General features: G+C 45.6%; 1 protein-coding gene across 4 annotated transcripts in view; it reads right to left on the reverse strand.

Annotated features, from left to right (window-relative positions):
* ACAP2 (ArfGAP with coiled-coil, ankyrin repeat and PH domains 2) overlaps nucleotides 1-17,716 on the reverse strand; it is a 402,036-nt gene extending 384,320 nt beyond the window's left edge. Inside the window, exon 1 of one of the 4 annotated variants that reach the window (XM_085635275.1) lies at nucleotides 17,442-17,716. In XM_085635275.1, the coding sequence (XP_085491401.1) occupies nucleotides 17,442-17,494 (53 nt within the window). In that variant the 5' untranslated portion in view covers nucleotides 17,495-17,716. The remainder of the gene's footprint in view (nucleotides 1-17,441) is intronic. The other 3 variants (XM_085635276.1, XM_085635277.1, XM_085635278.1) reach the window with 3 other exon arrangements.
* Between the last annotated feature and the right edge of the window lie 666 nt (nucleotides 17,717-18,382).

Below are 18,382 nucleotides of genomic sequence, written 5' to 3' on the forward strand. Positions count from 1 at the left end.
CTTGCGTCACCGTTTATGGTAAAAGGTGGCCTGCCATTGGAAATAAGCTTTCTGGGTTGCCTCCTTTTCGCTTTTTTGTCCGGCCCATCCGGACTGGATCGCCTGCTTCATGGCTGTCGTGAAGCAGTTTCTTATCGCAAGAGACATGTTATGTAAACAAGCCCTGCAATAGAGTCTGGATGGGCCGTCTCGAAGGGAGACAGGGCGCCGCGTGTTTATTTTTGCATCGCGCTTTCACTTTAAAGTGAAAGCGTGATTCAAAAATGAACAGCGGGAATGGCGAGCGCTTGTTTTAGAAGTGACCAGTTCAAACAGGAGCTGTCCTTGCGCACCCAGAGAGGTCCCCCGAGCTCGTGTTCTGTAACTCGCATGAGCTAACCACTCATCTGTTTTGGGAGCCCCGTGGGCGGGGTGATGCCCTATGACGACAAGCAGCACTAACTTTAGCAGGAGTGCAGCTGAAAAAGATGTTGAGTTACTTGGGAAAGGTATTTGCATACCAGGGGCACCCTGAGTTCTTGAAGGCCCGAGCAGAGGGTGCTAGTGTGGGGGCTGCAGAGTGGGGGTGCTGCATCACTTCTAACCAGGAGTAAACAAATCTGCTTTCAAGATACAGACCACACAAGCACTACGTCCATATCATTAGGCGCTACAGTATATCGCAAACTAATGCGCACTGCATTCTCCAGGTCCACAGGCTGGACGACCTTAGAGACAGTGCCTAGAAGGCCAGAAGTGTCAGCGGCTCAGATTTGTATGACAGGTTCCTTGCGACTGGATATAGCGCTTAAGTGTCCGTAGAGAGGCCTCTTTGCACATCTACGACAGGCCACCAAGAGGGAGGCTGGTACCCTATACGATGGGAGAAGTGCGATCCCCACCGGCGTCCAGCGCCCGATGGCTCACCATGCATGACCGCCACTCTGTAGCGAGGAAATCTGCGACAGAGCAGGGATTGGCGCTAACCCTGTCCTAAGCGCGTGGCCGTCGGAGCCTTCTTGCATGAAGGAGCTCGGGGACAGAGCAGGGATCGGCGCTGACCCTGTCCCAAGCGCGTGGCCATCGGAGCCATCCTGCATGAAGGAGCTCTGGGACAGAGCGGGGATCGACGCTGACCCTGACCCAAGTGCATGGCCGTCGGAGCCATCCTGCATGAAGGAGCTCTGGGACAGAGCGGAGATCGGACAGAGCGGGGATCGGCGCTGACTCTGTCCCAAGCGTGTGGCCGTCGGAGCCATCCTGCATGGTGGTCCATGGTGTCCTGGCCCGCGTCAGAGCGCATGCTGCGACGGCAGCCTCCAGCCACGGGGCACTTGTCACACCCAGTGTGAAGACAATATTTGTATTTAAAGCACTGGGGGGAGTTGTGTATTTTATAAAGTTAGAATCTAGTCTCAGGAGGCAGCGGAGTCAGAGATGAACACAGCAACATGACACGAGGCCAGCTCTCAAGGATGCACGGGCGAGGTGCACTGAGGACAGGGAGTGTGCAAATACAGATGAGGCTGGGAACACCGCCACCCAGCGAGGGGGAGGGGAGAGGGCGCAGTGCACATGAGAGAGAGGGGGGGGCAGTGCACGCGAGGGACGGACGGACGGAAGGGCGCTGTGCACACGAGGGAGGAAAGGGTGCAGTGCATGCGTGGGAGGGGAGGGTTCAGTGGATATGAGACAGGGAGGGAAAGGTGCAGTGCACAGCAGGGAGGGACGGAAGGGTGCAGTGCACGGGAGGGAGGAAAGGGTGCAGTGCACACAAGGGAAGGAGGGACGAAAGGGTGCAGTGCACACGAGGGAGAGAGGGAAGTCTACAGTGGATATGAGGCAGGGAGGGAAGTCTACAGTGGCTATGAGACAGGGAGTGAAGGGTGCAGTGCTCGGGAGGGATGGAAGGGTGCAGTGCACACAAGGGAGGGAGGAAAGGGTGCAGTGCACACAAGGGAAGGAGTGAAGTGTGTAGTGCATGCAAGGAGGCAAGGGTGCAGTGCACAGGAGGGAGGGACGGAAGTGTGCAGTGCATGCAAAGAGGGAAGGGTGCAATGCACAGGGGGGAGGGACGGAAAGGTGCAGAGCACACAAGGGATTGAGGAAAGGGTGCAGTGCACAGGAGGGAGGCAGGAAAGGGTGCAGTGCACGGGAGGGAGGAAAGGGTGCAGTGCACAGGAGGGAGGGGCAAAAGGTTGCAGTGCACAGGAGGGAGGGAGGAAAGGGTGCAGGGCACACGAGGGAGGGAGGGAAGTCTACAGTGGATATGAGGCAGGGAGGGAAGGCTACAACGCAAGGTAGGGACAGAAGCGTGCAGTGCACACAATAGAGGGACGCAAGTGTACAGTGGATATGAGACGGAGTGAAGGGTGCAGTGCACCGGAGGGAGGGAAAGGTGCAGTGGATATTATCAAGACCGAAGAGGTGAGTTTTGAGAGATTTCATGAACTGATAGCATGAAGGAACACGCCAAGCTGCAAATGGCGGTTGTTTCAGAATCTTTGTCTATATGGAAATAAACCTGTTAATGTGCGTTCTTTGAGAGGCTTTTCAGAAAAAAACATACATTTCAGAACCCAGTGGCACATTTTAGCCACATGGATTCGAGTATAAACCGCCCTCTGGAGACCACAGGCGCAGCGGTGGCTACTTGGCGGAGAATGAGAGCTCCTGTGTGAGGCCAGAGTCATGCCCTCTGTGGCCAAAATGGCCATGGTGGACTCCCCAGCAGAATATGTCAAGAGTGTGCCACCAGACCACCTTGGTCCCCCTTGCAGCTTGAGCCAGCAGCCTTACACAGCCCTGGCAGCGTTCCATGCCAATGGCTGCAGAACACACCTCTGAGCTTGGACTGGCGATCAGTGCCAGCCTTGCGTTTGGTGCCACCGTGCCCAGCGCATGCTCGGATACACCTCATACCAACGGATGCTCAAAGTCACCTTTCCTACTGGTGTCTCGTGCGTGAAACACACGAGCGCGTGTAGAGTGACCAGCCAAGGCTGTGAAGTGGGCGTGCCAAGAGTTCCTCGGTCACCAGGAAAAGACAAAATTAGCTGAGCAGGTGACTGGTCCCACACCACCAAAACAGCCCCAGCGCGCAACTGCCTAGAAGATGGTACCCCCACCACATGCACAAGTCTACTGGTCGCCTAAAAGAGGGCCTCTTTGTCCAAGTATCCAGCAATAGCTCGAGTATTCAACACCTAGTCTTCGAGATCCAGCCCTGAATGGTTTTACTTTTCCAATCGTTGCCTGCCCTTCCAGCACCTTCGACAGCTCTAGGGTGCCTTCACCCCGTCACCCATGCCAGCACTACAGCAGCCCCACCCAGCCCCGGTTCTGGCCACTGCATGAATAACATGAACAAAACCTCCTTCATGCAGGAGTGTTCACTTGCAATTTTTTTCCTAAATCTTCACCAAAATTGTTAAGTTGACCAAGTGTTCATGATGTATTAAAAAAAACTGCAACTTCCGCACAAAACTTTGTCATTATGGAGGCTCCGAAGGAAGCCCATTGGTGCCTGGGTTAATCTCCCTGAAGCTGCACGTACATGGCTGTTGCATTGTGGGGTTGGGTGATGGACAGCGTCACCCTCTTTGCGGACTACAGCAGCATTGTTCATTGGGCAAACAAAATTGAAACAAGTGGGAGGTTTGAGGTTCTTCGGTGGGGGTCAACGCCTCTCGCTGGAGGCTCAAAGGGTTCCTGGCACGGGTCTCACCTGCCTGGCAAGCGTCTCACCTGCCTGGCACGGGTCTCACCAGTCTGGCACGGGTCTCACCAGTCTGGCACTTGACCACGGTCCCAGTTCAAAAACAAACCAGGAAAGAACTCAACTGACCCATGCTGATTGTCAATGGTTAAGCACCCGTCTCCCGTGTCCCACCCATACTCAAAGGCAGGATTACCCTGAAGATTAACGCGGGGCACACGTCGTATGACGGATGAATATTTGGGGAAGAAAATCTGGTTTTTCCAGTTCCAGGACCTCTCTGAGTCTTGGCAGGTATGAAGGCTTCAACCGAAAACTATTCGTCCCTGGTTGAAAGCGAAACGAAGCCAGGTTGCCAGATAAAAGCAATGAGCAGACCCAACCTAGAGCAAACAAAGGCTTCTCAATGGGTAAAGATGTAAAGGATGAAGTCTGGAGCAGCAAGTGGGTTAGAGAAATAGGCCAGTGCGACCCTGCGACTGACCAATGTTGGTACTTCCGTGCTGGCCAGAGCGGTCCATCTAGCGCCTTGACTCCTAAATTTGTAGGGGGTGTCTGTGGACACTGATTCACTCCAATGCTGATTGCACCCTTCGATGTTACCTAGTGTTTCCACTGAGCATCTGAGATGTGGGCATAACATATGCACTGTCACGCCCTAATTTTATTGATCTGTTCAAGTACCTTGACAAGGTTTCACAGCGCTTCTTAGTATAGCGCCAGGATGCTCGTCTACAAGTGGCAGTGTGCTTTAGAGATGTTCCATTCATTCATTCATTCATGCCTCTTGCTGAAGCTCCTGATATCGGGTGTGATTTAACCTGGCTACAAGTAGTCCGCCTGCAGTCACCGACAGACAGCGAGTGACTCCACCCATTGCAGTGGGAAATAGTCACATCTTTGCTATACAATAGCATTAGCAAAGCAAATGGCTTTTCAAACTTAATCAAAGGCGAGACCTATTGCATTTTCAATGCTTGTTAAAGACATGCTGCAGCAAAAGAGTAAAAATACAATGTGATCTCTTAAAATTGTAATGAAGTTTATTATGAACAAGCAGAACCATTTCACCTTAGTACTTCAGATATTCGTGCACTGAGAAGTATTTTTTTTTAATGATAGATTTCAAACATAAATTCAGAAACATTAATTCTTTACCCCACCCGGACTGCAATGCCAACAGTGAACTAAGACAAAACAACAATTGATGGACAGAATGCAGAACAATGTCATACATTCACCCCAGTACAGAGATCTGGGCCTAAATCCATCGTTTTTTTGCTCACCATGCCGTTCCAGTTTGAACCCAGCCATATGCAAATCAGTCTTGACCCTGTGCCTCATGGGTACAGTCCAGCCCGAACTGCCAAGCCAGGTCCTCCCTGGACTGGAAGCAAGCATCCTAGGACCGGTTTCGGGGTTTCACCCCTCTTCAGCCAGGATAGCTTGATTCCAGTGGCATGGAGAGCACGGGACCCACGTCTGGGCATACCCTTCCCACTCGGGGTGACAAATGCAAAAACAATTATTGATGGACAGAATGCAGAACAATGTCATACATTCACCCCAGTACAGAGATCTGGGCCTAAATCCATCGTTTTTTTGCTCACCATGCCGTTCCAGTTTGAACCCAGCCATATGGGTATTCCCAGACGTGGGACCCGTGCTCACTACGCCACTGGAGTCAAGCTATCCTGGCTGATGACGGCTGATAGCCAGAAACCGGTCCTAGGATGCTTGATTCCGGTCCAGGGAAGACATGGCTTGGCAGTTCGGGCTGGACTGTTCCCATGAGGCACAGGGTCAAGACTGATTTGCATATGGCCATGTCTAAACTGGGGTGGCGTAGTGGGCAAAAGAACGATGGATTTAACCCAGATCTCTTGACTGGGGGAGAATGTCTGCATTGTCAGCGTTCCGTCCATCATTTGTTTATTGTAACGCTTTTCGCCCTAAGTGGGATGGGTATTCCCAGACGTGGGACCCGTGCTCACTACGCCACTGGAGTCAAGCTATCCTGGCTGATGACGGCTGACAGCCAGAAACCGGTCCTAGGATGCTTGATTCCGGTCCAGGGAAGACATGGCTTGGCAGTTCGGGCTGGACTGTTCCCATGAGGCACAGGGTCAAGACTGATTTGCATATGGCCATGTCTAAACTGGGGTGGCGTAGTGGGCAAAAGAACGATGGATTTAACCCAGATCTCTTGACTGGGGGAGAATGTCTGCATTGTCAGCGTTCCGTCCATCATTTGTTTATTGGAACAGTGAACTAAGAGGCAAGTCAGTTGTTATGTACACTCTTGGGTGGACTGGTTTCCTATTACATGAACAACATTATATTTTATTAAATCAAACACAGGAAAAGGTTTTGTACAGCACGCATCCTTAAGTTATGCAAGTGCAGGTTCTCTGATATACGGTAATTAAGACAAGCATTTGCAATGCAATAGGTCTCGCATTTACGCAAGTTTAAGCTATTGGCATTATAAATGACAATGCCTTTTATTTGTTTTAAAACGAAAACAAAAATAAACGGCATTCTCATTTACAATGCCAATAGCTCAAACTCGTGTAAGACCTATTGAATTGCAAATGCTTGTTGAAGTTTGTTCTGGCCGACGCTACAGTTAATGTACTGTATTGCATTCATGATGTTTGGTTGATGTTTCTGCCTCAAATCCCTGGTTGGCAATGGCTAATGGATATAGTGAGAAAGGGCGCCATCTACAAATAGAGAAGCTTCTCTAGCCTACCATTTTGTATGTAGTCCATTCAAGATTAAACAACAGGATTGAATGAACGTTTTTAGGGCACTAGGCTTGGTATGTAAACAAACAAGCATCGGCATAGCCAATAGGTCGAGCATTTGGGACCTTATAAGTGTTTAACCATGCAACACTTGATGTTGTTGCACCAAGGATATTGTGCTGGATAACTAAACACTTATAAGTATTTAGCTATGCATCAGGTCCCAAAGGCTATGCCAATGCTTGTTTCGCTTATGGAGGGTGGTGACAGCACAGACAATTGGAAGGTGATGGGTGGTGTGGAAGAAGTAGGAGGGTCAACAGAAGGATGGGGGTGGAAGGGAAGGAGTAACACGGACAAGGGGGGGTGGTGGAAGGGTAAGAAGCATCACTGACAAGCAGGGGCTGGAGGGGAGGAAGAAATCAAGACAATTGGGGAGTGGGAGGGGAAGAAGCGACAAAGTGGGGGGTGGGGTGGTTGGGAGGGGAAGAAGAAATCAAGACCATTGGGGGAGAAGGGGGGGAAGAAGCAACAGGTACAGGGGTACCCCGTCCTCTGTTACTTTACTTAGGTAGACTGTAGTGTAGAGCTCATATTCCTGCATAACGTACCCAAGTAAAAATATAAATTACACATTCTCTGCTTACTTTCTAAAGAGAAAGCTGCAATGTGCACATTGTGTTCTTGAGTTGTTATAAAAGTAAAACTGTAATGTACATATCATATCACTCCCCTTACCTTCCACTAGTAAAACTGTGATGTACACACCTTTTACCTGCTTACTTGACAATAGTGACTTTTTGTTCATACATGTTACACCAGCTTTCTTGCCATGAGTTCTGCTTGCTCTATGATACTACAATTGTAACGTGGACATCTGCTGCTCTCATTCCACAAGTAAACCTGTAATGTACACATCATTCCCAGCCGTGCTTCCTTACAAAAATAAACTGTGTAATGCACACATCATGTCATTGCTTCCTATATGAAAGTAAATAGGTCATAATATATACATACTCAGCTTAGTTTACACATGTATATATGTAATGTACGCATTCACAGAAGTGAGGCGGTAATGCACACATCTACTCTACCTCACTTACACGTCACTGGCAGAAAAGCTGCGCAGAGACTCGTAAAAGCCTTTGTTCAATTCAAGAGATGCTCGTTCAGAAAACAGAACAGCTTCAAACATGCGCTTTCTTTTCCGCCTTTCTCTCTCTTGCTCGGGGCCAGAGTAAGAGGCTGAGGTGGTGCATCTCCCAGGGCATAGCTTTGTATGTGTATCAAGCTACATCACTGTATCATTTCTCATTTTCCCAATCCCTCCTAAGTCACATGAATACCATACATTGTAATGAGGGAGCCGGACAGGGCGATAAATATTTCCGGCCTGCATTTAGTTTGATGTATTGCATATCCCTAGCTGGCTGTGTAATAAAGTTTACAAGAGGTGGTCAGGGACTGCAGCCTTTTTGATCACAGTTGAGCGTGTGGCTGTGGTGGTTTGAGGATCAGGGGGAGGGGAGGGAATGGCGGTTTAGGAGGAGAGGAGATGAAGCCTGGGTAGAAATCGATACAGATACAGTTCAGACCAGCTATAGATCAGCCTCAGAATGCACTGTGAAGCCGCTGCTATATAACCCAATCACATACATCAACACCCAGCTGCTGCTCCGGGCCTGTGAGGCAGCTCTGACGCCTCAAACCACACATAATCACACATGTGTAACAGACACACAAAGAACAAGCACGCACAGACACACGGATCACCTACACATGCACAAAGGAACATACGCACTCCCACACATACAGACGCGCACAGATCACTGATGTAGAAAATCAGAGACGCCCATATGTACAACCACAAACACAGAAAACGGACCCCACACAAACAGGTACAAACACACACACTCCACGCGATAATCTCGTAAGTGTGTTAATGTGCTGCCGGGTTGAAGGGTCTATCTGCAGCATAAATTGACACGATCGCTTTCGGCACAAAGGGGGGATATGCAGACAGCTTCAAGAGGACAGAGAAGAGAAGGATCAAATCACGGACACCGAAAGAGATGGCGCACACAGGAGGGATGGGGTAACAATGAGTGACAGGGGGTGCGTGCCTATACAGAGTAAGTGAGGCAGACGGCGAGAAAGAGGATGAAGGGGTGGGCCACGGAGAGAGAAGTGCCAATGGAAGTGGATTGATGTGCAGTGATAGCGATCAGCAGAAAAGAGATGCCGTCCTCAGGGAAAATAAAGGCACAGATTGCGGCAACAGCAGAACCGTGAGGATGCGGAGAACAAGCTGCAGGGATGTACCTGAGGAAGATGGGTGAACAGAAACAAGTACAGGGAAGGATTAGAATAGTGAGCGTGGCGCTTATTATGAATGGACGTCAGGTCTACTAAAGGGAATCCAAATGCACTGCGTAAGCGCTTATGGCAGGGAAATGCACACACAGCATTTTGTATTCCTGGAGGGGAATGCTTTTACATGTTACTTGTTTATCAGTAAGTACGAGCAGGGCGGAAGTGGGCGGGTGCAGCCAGGGACAAAAAATGCATGTCGGACAACAATCGCAATAAAAAACGAGAAAGGAGGGGGGAATGCCAGCAACAGAGGAGCCCGCGAAAGTGAAAGTGATCGTGATTACGATCGCTACGGAGTTAAGACACATGGCGCTGCGCGCGTGCACGTTCACGTGCACTGTAGCTTTAGGCCACGGCAGCACTTTGAAAAGCCCAGATATAAAATGTCTCTTCGAGCCTTTGGCTCGCGAGACCTAAAAAAGGAAGGAGAGTAAAATAAAACAATTGCCAAGGATCACTAAATTTGGTAAAGTGGGTAAGCTGGGATTCATCACAGGTTTTCTGCTCTCCCATTGTGCAATTCAGCCACTAGATGTATATGATTTGCTTCCCCTACACCCACCACACTGCCCTCCACCCCTAGAAACTCTCCTCCTGACCACCACCCTACTAGCATCAATGCGGCCCTTGGTCACATCAGATACCAAACTTTGTGGCCTCAGGGAAAATGTGTGTGAGTACCCATGAGCTACAATCAGATACGGATCTGTGTAAATCATTATGTGAATAGATGTATATGCCATAAGATTTATTTTATTCTGCTAGGTAAAATTACCCTATTTAGAGAAGTGTATCGTGTACTACACAAAGAATTGCAGAACACATCTGCCTACTTAATAAAATGTGATGACTTAGATGTTTTTGTAAAGCATTGTTTTGAAATTGATCTCTGCATAGCTAAACACAAAAAAGAGGCCTTAAACTTAAAACAGATTTCTTTTTTGCCGTGCATTAGCATCTGTCTTCCAGTTCAGCACTGGTTAAGAGGGGCCCATATGACATCGTTTAAATGTCATGAAAACCAGAAGTCTTTGTGGCTCTCACTGCACAGAACCGTGTGCCTCTTGTTTTTGAACGTCCACTATTTAACAAGCTACTTCCAACAAAAGATAAAGAGTAAGCGAAATGCTTTTATTATGTGATTCTAAGAAGCAGTCTGTCTGGGAAGGCCTTAACTGGAATTGCTTTAACTCAACAGATCCTTCGAGAAGATTCCCGACTGCGCTCCCAAGCTCGTGGAGCCAATTATCTGCACAGCAATGATGGCTTCCCAACATTTTCATACTGAAAAAATAAAAAAAATGCGCGGGAAAGTGTGATTTTCAACTACAAGTAAAATAACTTGTAACGTAAAAAACTATGCGTTTTTAAATAAAAAAAAACACACAAGAAGTGCACGTAGCTTTCCGTGCCACTTTGCTATGCTGAATGAACGATTTGCCCTTTTCAGAAGGCAGCGGTATGAAACTATTTTAGTGTACATGAGTCATGCGTGTGTGACAGAGTTTCCTCGGTTTGCGCTCGCTGTCAGTCTGCGGTTTCTACCGCTTCCTAGTCACTGAAGAAAAAAAAAAACACAAACAAGCAAAAAAAAAAAACGCATTTGCCTGTACTCGTGTCAATACTGCACGCTCGGGCGTAAAATACCATGGATGTTAATCATGATGGCGTTAGCGTGATAATTTGCTGCCATCGGTGCAATTGCTCTGTAGATGTGTCACGCCCAAGAAAGAAGGCTGGGTGAAGGAAGTAGCGGACAATGCATGGAGACACACCCTGCAGGCATCTTCCAGGCACCACCGAGTCAAATGTCAGCAAAAATACAGAGGCCAGGCGAAGCTAGCACGGGAAAGGTTTCCAACCGCAAACAATAGCTTTTTACCATCCCAGAGAAGGCGTTTCCGGGTCAGTACAGGAAGCCAAGCAGACTTCCAACCTCTAGGAAAGACCTCTCACTCTAACAAATGGATTACGAGACTGAACATTCTTTTGCAGAGGACAGGTTATCGAAGCCAGGAAGAGAGATGTCCAGCTTGACGTTTGAAGATAAGTAGCATGTTAGATACACAGAGATCATACAGTAATGCATTTACAATATTATATGTAAATGCAAAAGAAGGAACTACACAAACAAGAAAAAGTGACAAGAGTCGGTGTGTCTAGCACTATCACACAGTTGTCACAAGCACGCAAAATGCAACAGGAATTAAGCCAAAATCTATGAAGATGAAGTACACTGAATGCCACAAAGGCCAGCACGTACTAAAAGTACAAAGCAATTTTACAAGACTCCTCCTTGTGTGTACCAGTAAAACTAGTCAAAAACAGCAAAAAAATAATAAAGTGTGCATACAGGGGCAAAGGGCACAATTACAAGCCACAAAGAGTAATGTGATTTATTGTCTTATATTAAAAGTCGGGGGCTGAGTAGATGATTAGCCAATTCCGTACAATAAGCTCAGGCAAAGTTTCCTTCAACAGGGATAAGGGCTTACAGATGAGGTAGTGAAAGCCCAAAATGGAGAGGTGAAACCATAAACACCTTAATTGTATCTGAGGTTCAAAGAGCTCCACAGGAGCAGCAATGTCAATCTACACCCCCTCAAAGTGGTGGCCTCTCAACTTCTCACTGAGCTGGCAGGAAAGCAGCTTTTGCAAAACCTCTCGGGTTCACCCTTCAAGGTGGGCCAAGCGCTATAGTCGTTCACTGGTTTTCTTGATCCCCAGGGTGCACTGCCCTGGGTATCCAATCGCTCCTAAGGTATGGAACAAACTCCCACACCACTTTAGAGCCTCATCTTCCCTTCATGAATTCTGTCAGAAGCTGAAGACCTGAATCCTCGAGTAAGTGATCTTTCCTTAAGGCTACCCTCACACACCTGCCAAAGCACCAAGATACCCTCATGGGTGACAGAGCGCTATAAAAATACACCCAATATAATCTAATGGGCCAATTGCAACAAGAAGTTCCTGTGCACGTGGGCGTCCTCTAGCCTCTTGCTAGATCTGGGATTAGGATTAACTGACTCGCTGCAAAGCAGCACATCTTCCCATGCCATCTTGGGGCACTGAGCAGCTTCACGAATGGCCTTTACCTCCTCCATCTTGCACTGGTCTACCAGAGCTGGAGACACTATGCCTGGGTCTGACAGGACTCTTCCCTACTCTGAGACACCACAAAAGTCCTAGAGGACATGTCACATGATTAATATTCATGAACTGGAGAAAATAGCTCACCAACAATGACGTAGAGAAAAATAAGATGGAAAAGTGGTTTATCACAGAAAGAGACTTGAAACAGAACAGAGAAAGTGTATGCAACACTGTATCATAACTTGTACTAAATCAGAGGCTTTAGTAGAAGAGGGAGGTAAGTGGCCAGAATGGAAAAGAATATTGTTTTTTCAAGAACAAACAAAAGTATATCAAAGGAAGAGCTAGAAGAGTGTATAAGTGGGAAATTTTGGAGAAACTGATGCTTCATATGGAGAAAAAAAACTTGCAAAAAAAAAAAATTAAATAAATTGTACGAAGCGTTTTCACTAAGCAAGGTGCTAAAAAATTTTAGAACAGAATAGCAGATATATTGAGTAATACATACCAGTATGACTTGAATGCGGGCGGGGAGCCACGCTGGTTGGGATTGTGAAGGAAGATTATTGACTTCCCGGGGGCTTGGAACTTTGGCCCTTACTCGTCTAACACAACGAGGCTTTTTTGGCTTACTCGCTTGCACTAGTGACTATATGGGCACTTGTTAGCCCTATGACCTTATTTGGAATGAAGTGGCATTTTGAACTCATTACACAGATTGTGATGACAATGGTTTTGCTGATTTCGCATATTGTTGAATTTTGCGCTTGAGCCTTGAAAAAGTCGTATAATGACCAAACACGTGTCGGCTGTTCATTTGCTTCATTTACTTGTCAACAATTTGTTAAATGATCCACCTATGATCAAGATTGTGCTATACCTACTACTCTTAGTTTGGAAATAAACGGTTTACTGACTGTTAGTCAGTCAGTTTGAACTATTAAATGTGCTGTGGTCTGCAGTTTGAATTTCTACAATTTATGTGCTTGGAGGATCTTTCACCATGTACTGAGTAATGTTGTAGGTGGCACAATATTTGCATTGAGCACGCCATAAAACAGGCGTGATGGTTGCGCTGTTTAAAACCACTGCCACCTTTTTTGTATAACGAGTAATATACTGGTTAGAGCGGCTAAATGTTCATATTTTGCACGTGGCCAAACAAAACGGATTGCTGTCTAGGTGCTTTAGCTGTCCATGGACATCATGTTATCAATCCTTCATAAAAATGGAACAAGAGTAAACTTTAGTTTAGCCCCCTGCAGCCATTGGTTTTCTTTAATTCCTCATGTTTTGCCATTTATTTGACGGGCTCTCCACCAAAGTCCAGGGCCGGACTGGCCAATGCGGGCACCGGCCATTTCCCCGATGGGCTGCCAGGGTGAGGGCCAGCTTTAGACCCCTGGGAGGTATTGTTTGTTACCAGGGGCCGGTTTTGCACCTACATCTAATTCTGTACTACTCCATGTTGTGATTTCTGATCTACTAAATCTACAATAAATCTACATGGAAATCCAACTGGCCTTCGGTTCCTTTTACTTATTACACCCAGCAACAAAAGCGGCACAAAGCTTTCCGCTCTGGGGCTGGCCGAGCTCTTTGCCAGGGCCGGTTTTGGTTTCCAGTCCGGCCCTGCCCTGCCAAGGTTATGGCATTTTTAGGTTGGTCTCATTGTGCCATTTCTTTTTGTATTCGGTTTTGAAGATCCTGACATTTTAATTGCTGATTTATAGCTTTTTGCTTAGGCCGTGATTGCTGCTTGGATGCCTTAGCCTCTCATTAAGGCACATTGCCATTTACTAACATCTCCCAGTTCCTTTGTTTCACTTTGCTGTCATACCAACATTTTAACTGTACTACTTTTTGTATTAACAAAGTAATGATTTGTTTCCATATCCTTTCTTAAAGATGCATCGAAAATATTGTTAAAAGTACCTATGCAATATTTGGCTACAAATGCCTATTTCTTCGCTGCTTCCAAACCAAATTTTTATTGTCGGAGTCCTTTTCATATGACCTTTTTTGGAGGTATATCTCACTTCTGCTAATGCGGAAAGTACAGTGAAGGGGCCTAGTCCCAGATTCCATGTTGTTGTATTTAGCCCGAAATTTGCCTTTAGTATGGAATTTTCTTTGTAGGACAGTTAGGGACTCAAAGTTGTGCAACTATTACCAAACATTTCCACACACACAAAAAAAAAAATGTAATCATCATATACTAATTATAGCACAAGAATCCGTTAACTTCTTAAAAATTGATCAGTTGAGGATTTTGATGGCTCACGTCGACTTCGTTTTCACTGAGAATACATCAGCTTACCATTATCAAAAGTCATAGGAAAAGGATTTGCATGCAAGGGTCTAAGCTAGAATGGCTATGTAAAAGACCTGGACCTTCAGTCAATCTCTGAAACCAGTAACATTACAAGACATTATCACACACCAGTATTGCCTGTAAAAACTAGGATTCTGGACAACAACAAAAAATCCTAATGCTACAGCCACAGAAGACTGCATTCATGGTAATTACCCCAATAATCCAAAAGAAAATACATTCCAAAACTAATCTGTAGGAGGATGGCTTCAGTAGAATGAAAAACTCCAGGTATGGCATGAAACACATCCAAGGGAAATCGTAGTTTATTCTTTAACACAACAACAATCCTGGACAACTGATGTTTCCTTCAAATACAAACATTCTAATCTCTGTCATGACAATCCTTTCATTCCAGAGCTTACATTCTACTGTGGCCCAGATTGACATCATACTTAAGTGACCAAGATGCCACACACCTCCCTCATATAATAATTACACTCTAAAACTATATACAAGTAAATAGAAGATGATGCACAAAAACAAAAGAAATGTCGAAAGGGTGCATCGACCAAGAGGTGGTGAAAATAAGGAAAATACAATCATTGGACAAAGTCTCTTAAGTACAAAGGTTTGCTCCCAACTCTATGGGATTTCCTTGGTGCGACCTTCCTTTTAGCATCGCAGACGTTTCTCCATTGCAGGTGTCGCACTTTGACTGTTTTCCACCAACCATCCTCCTTTCATCACAAATAACAGGTAGTTTATTCCTTAACACGGAGGATCCCATCCAAACCCAACAACAATCCTGGGCAACTGATGTTTCCTTCAAACACAAACATTCTAATCTCTGTCATGACGATCCTGTCATTCCAGAGCTTACATTCTACTGTTGCCCAGGTTGACATCATACTTAAGTAACCAAGATGCCACATAATCCTTCTGCTAAAAGGGTTCTCTCCCCATCCTCGTTACACATGGTAAAATTGTTGGGCTACACAACTGACTCCTCTTCGGCAAACTTCAATTGAACTCAATCAAAAAAACTTCTATCTCCAAATTACCTAAAGACAACTCAAATATGGCAGCCCTATCATGACAGGGATCACAAAGCCGCCCAACTCCAGTTCAAGTACTGTTCCATTCAATTAGAATATTAAAATCGGGTAGGAAAAATGTTGCCTATATCACACCTATCTCACACGTGCGCCACTTTCTCCGAACAGAGGCTCTGTGAAATTTAAACTGGGCTATTTAACCTACAAAGCTCTACATATGAGAAAAAAAGTTATTTAGCCAGCCTACTGACAATATTAAAGGACTCTATATCACCCAAAAGCAAACTCTCTCCAATTCTGGAATTTCCCAAATTCAGAAGTACAGAAGCAATGAAACAGTCTGTCTCATACGCTGCTACAAATGTAACAGCAGTACATTGCTCTTGGTGAGATCACCTGTACATTTTCAGCTGTAAATACAAGGACTATGCCGCTTTAGTTAAAAAAAAGATTGAACGAGTATTTATCATGTTGGAGGAAGGAGAACAATTGTTTTTTTTAAATAGGGTTATAAAATCTGTGAACATCTGTAGGTCAAATCATCCATTTACATTGATTATGAAAACTAGAGAACACAAAATATGAAAACCACTGTTAACATGGATGAGCAGCATAAAATAACATTGTCTGTACAACAATGTATGGCCTACAATAAAGTGTCAGATTTCACTCCAGTGGTTATGATGCCATTAATGCTTAAGATGATTTGTACTCAGTGATACACAGGTTATAAAATATATCAATGTTGCATTTATCAGGAATACGCATTGCTTGTCTTTCTTGATTCAAAATATTATGCTTTTCATCGAGATTTGACCTTTGAACTATAAAAATACCAGGAAACAGTATTTAATAAAATACAGTGGAGCGCTGTAGAGATGATTGACAGGGAGTGATTTTCTTCAGAAGATGAGAAACACTGCTAGTCACAGATTCATAAAGCTAACTATTAAATGAGTTTTACTGAGAGAAATTTAGGAATAAGTAATCCTTGAGTAATGCATAACTACTCTCAGTAACAAATGCAAAATAGAAGGGACTGTGGCTTATAAAAGGAAGAGCACAATAAACTATCAGAAACAAAATTTGTCGTTTCACAGGAAAAATGATCATGCAGATGAAAACATGAGAAAACTTCTTTACAGAGGTATCGAAGAAAATCCCTAAAGAGGATTTTCTAAGATTAGTATTGAAAGGACAGATAACAACTCTTGCAGAGTTTCACCAGTAAAAAAATGTAGTGAGGATAATCATTAAAGTTCTTACAGAGGCTCTGCAGGCTAAAACTCTTCCAAGGCTCATGAGGGAGCAGCCTTAAAGAGAACCATCCAGGAATGCTTGGCATATCGGAGAGTTCTCTTGCAACGGAATTTTGGAGAATATTCTTAGATTACCATACGAGATGCACAGCAGTAAAAAAAAAAAACTTTTGCAGACGTTTATCCAGGAAAAAAAATGAAAAAAAATCATGGGGAAACCCTGGCAAAAGATAACTGAGGTAAACGTAAACCTCTTGTAGAAACATGTGTCGAAAGTTCTTGCAAAGGATCACCGAGGAAAATGTCTTTCATAAGAGAGCACTCTTGACGAGTGATCAGAGAAAGGGTTACAAGGAAATAGTCGGGAGTACCTTCACAGAAAAAAATGGGAGAGCATTTTTGCATACTACTATAGGGCAACACGCAGTTAAATGCAACGCATTATTGCAAAATAATAACAAAGGACACTCTTGCGGGCAAATGCAAGAAGAGAAAGCAGTAAAAAAAGAATTGATCATGCATACGGGTTTCAAGCGATACATTTTTGTCAAAACACATGGGTATGTATGTATGTGTGCTGCGAATGAATACAGAATGTCCTTATCATATTACTGTTCTATCAGTGAAAAAAGAATCTTGAGCCTCAGGGCTCCATCAACCTCAGCAGACTTGCTTCCCGTATTAATGATAGATGATTTATTAATACGATAATGTGCACTACCCCTGAACAAATGTTTTTAATAAGTTCAATAGAGTGCTGTGCATTTCAGGACAATTTCTTAAAGACAAACGCTATGCCTGCAGTCCTGCCCCTTAGCCAGGGTACACAAACACTGCCACCGAGGTGCACAGGTGATAAGTGCAAAGAATACAAAGGACGGAAGGGCCCTTTTGTACCTGAATCGGGGTGAGTCCTTCAAGCACTCCTCGAAATCAACGGTCACCTTCATGCTGTCGCCTCGGCCCCTCCGGGGCGATCAAGGTGAGTGCAGGAATAAGGAGGCAACAGCAAGATTGGGGGATCTGTGCACAGCAGTTAAAGTCTGTCACACTTTAGCCTGCCTCACCGCCGCCCAGCTCTCAGCCCTCGGCGCTTCCTCCACTTCTGAATAAGGTCCCTGCTGGCAGACACTCCAGGCTCCCAGACACGCACATAGACATAGACAACGGACAACAAAGCGAGTCGAAGCGTCATAGACACAAAAGATAGAATCAGGTTGTCGTCCTCGGCAGAGTTCCACTCAGCTCAGCCTCGCCTACTGCTACCGAGCCCAAAGCAATCCAAGTTGCGTGACGTAAATGACCCATATGAATATGTAGTGGCGAAAAGTAATGTTTAGCGTTGAATTGTATATGTGAGATTTTATTGAAACGCAAAGAACACTTTCAAATATGTAATTTAACCGACCTATTTGTTACAGCTTATGAAATGAAGAGAACTAGCAGAATAACTTCGGAGACCCTGGTCGCCAATATACGTTGCAGCGTATGAAATCAAAAGACCAAGCAGAATAACGTTGGAGACGCGTTCATTATCTCATAATTCACAGCAGCCCACGATAAGGTCCCCGCATGTCCACAGCAACGGTCCGACTCACTCCAACCACCCTCTCAACGAGTTGGAACCTGGAACATCGGCCAGAACCACACAATGTTTAATACCGCTGTGCATCCCGTGACACAGCACGAGATGCACAGCCACAGCACACATACTACACCATTATAGCGTTGACTTTGAAGACACACAGCCTGAGCCACGTTTGAATATGGCGACCAAGCTAGTCCCGCTGAATGAATGGCAGAACTCCTTCACCTTCGAGCGTAAGCAACTTAAGGCA

The sequence above is a fragment of the Triturus cristatus genome, chromosome 11, assembly GCF_964204655.1.
Source record: "Triturus cristatus chromosome 11, aTriCri1.1, whole genome shotgun sequence".
NCBI classification, from domain to species: domain Eukaryota; kingdom Metazoa; phylum Chordata; class Amphibia; order Caudata; family Salamandridae; genus Triturus; species Triturus cristatus.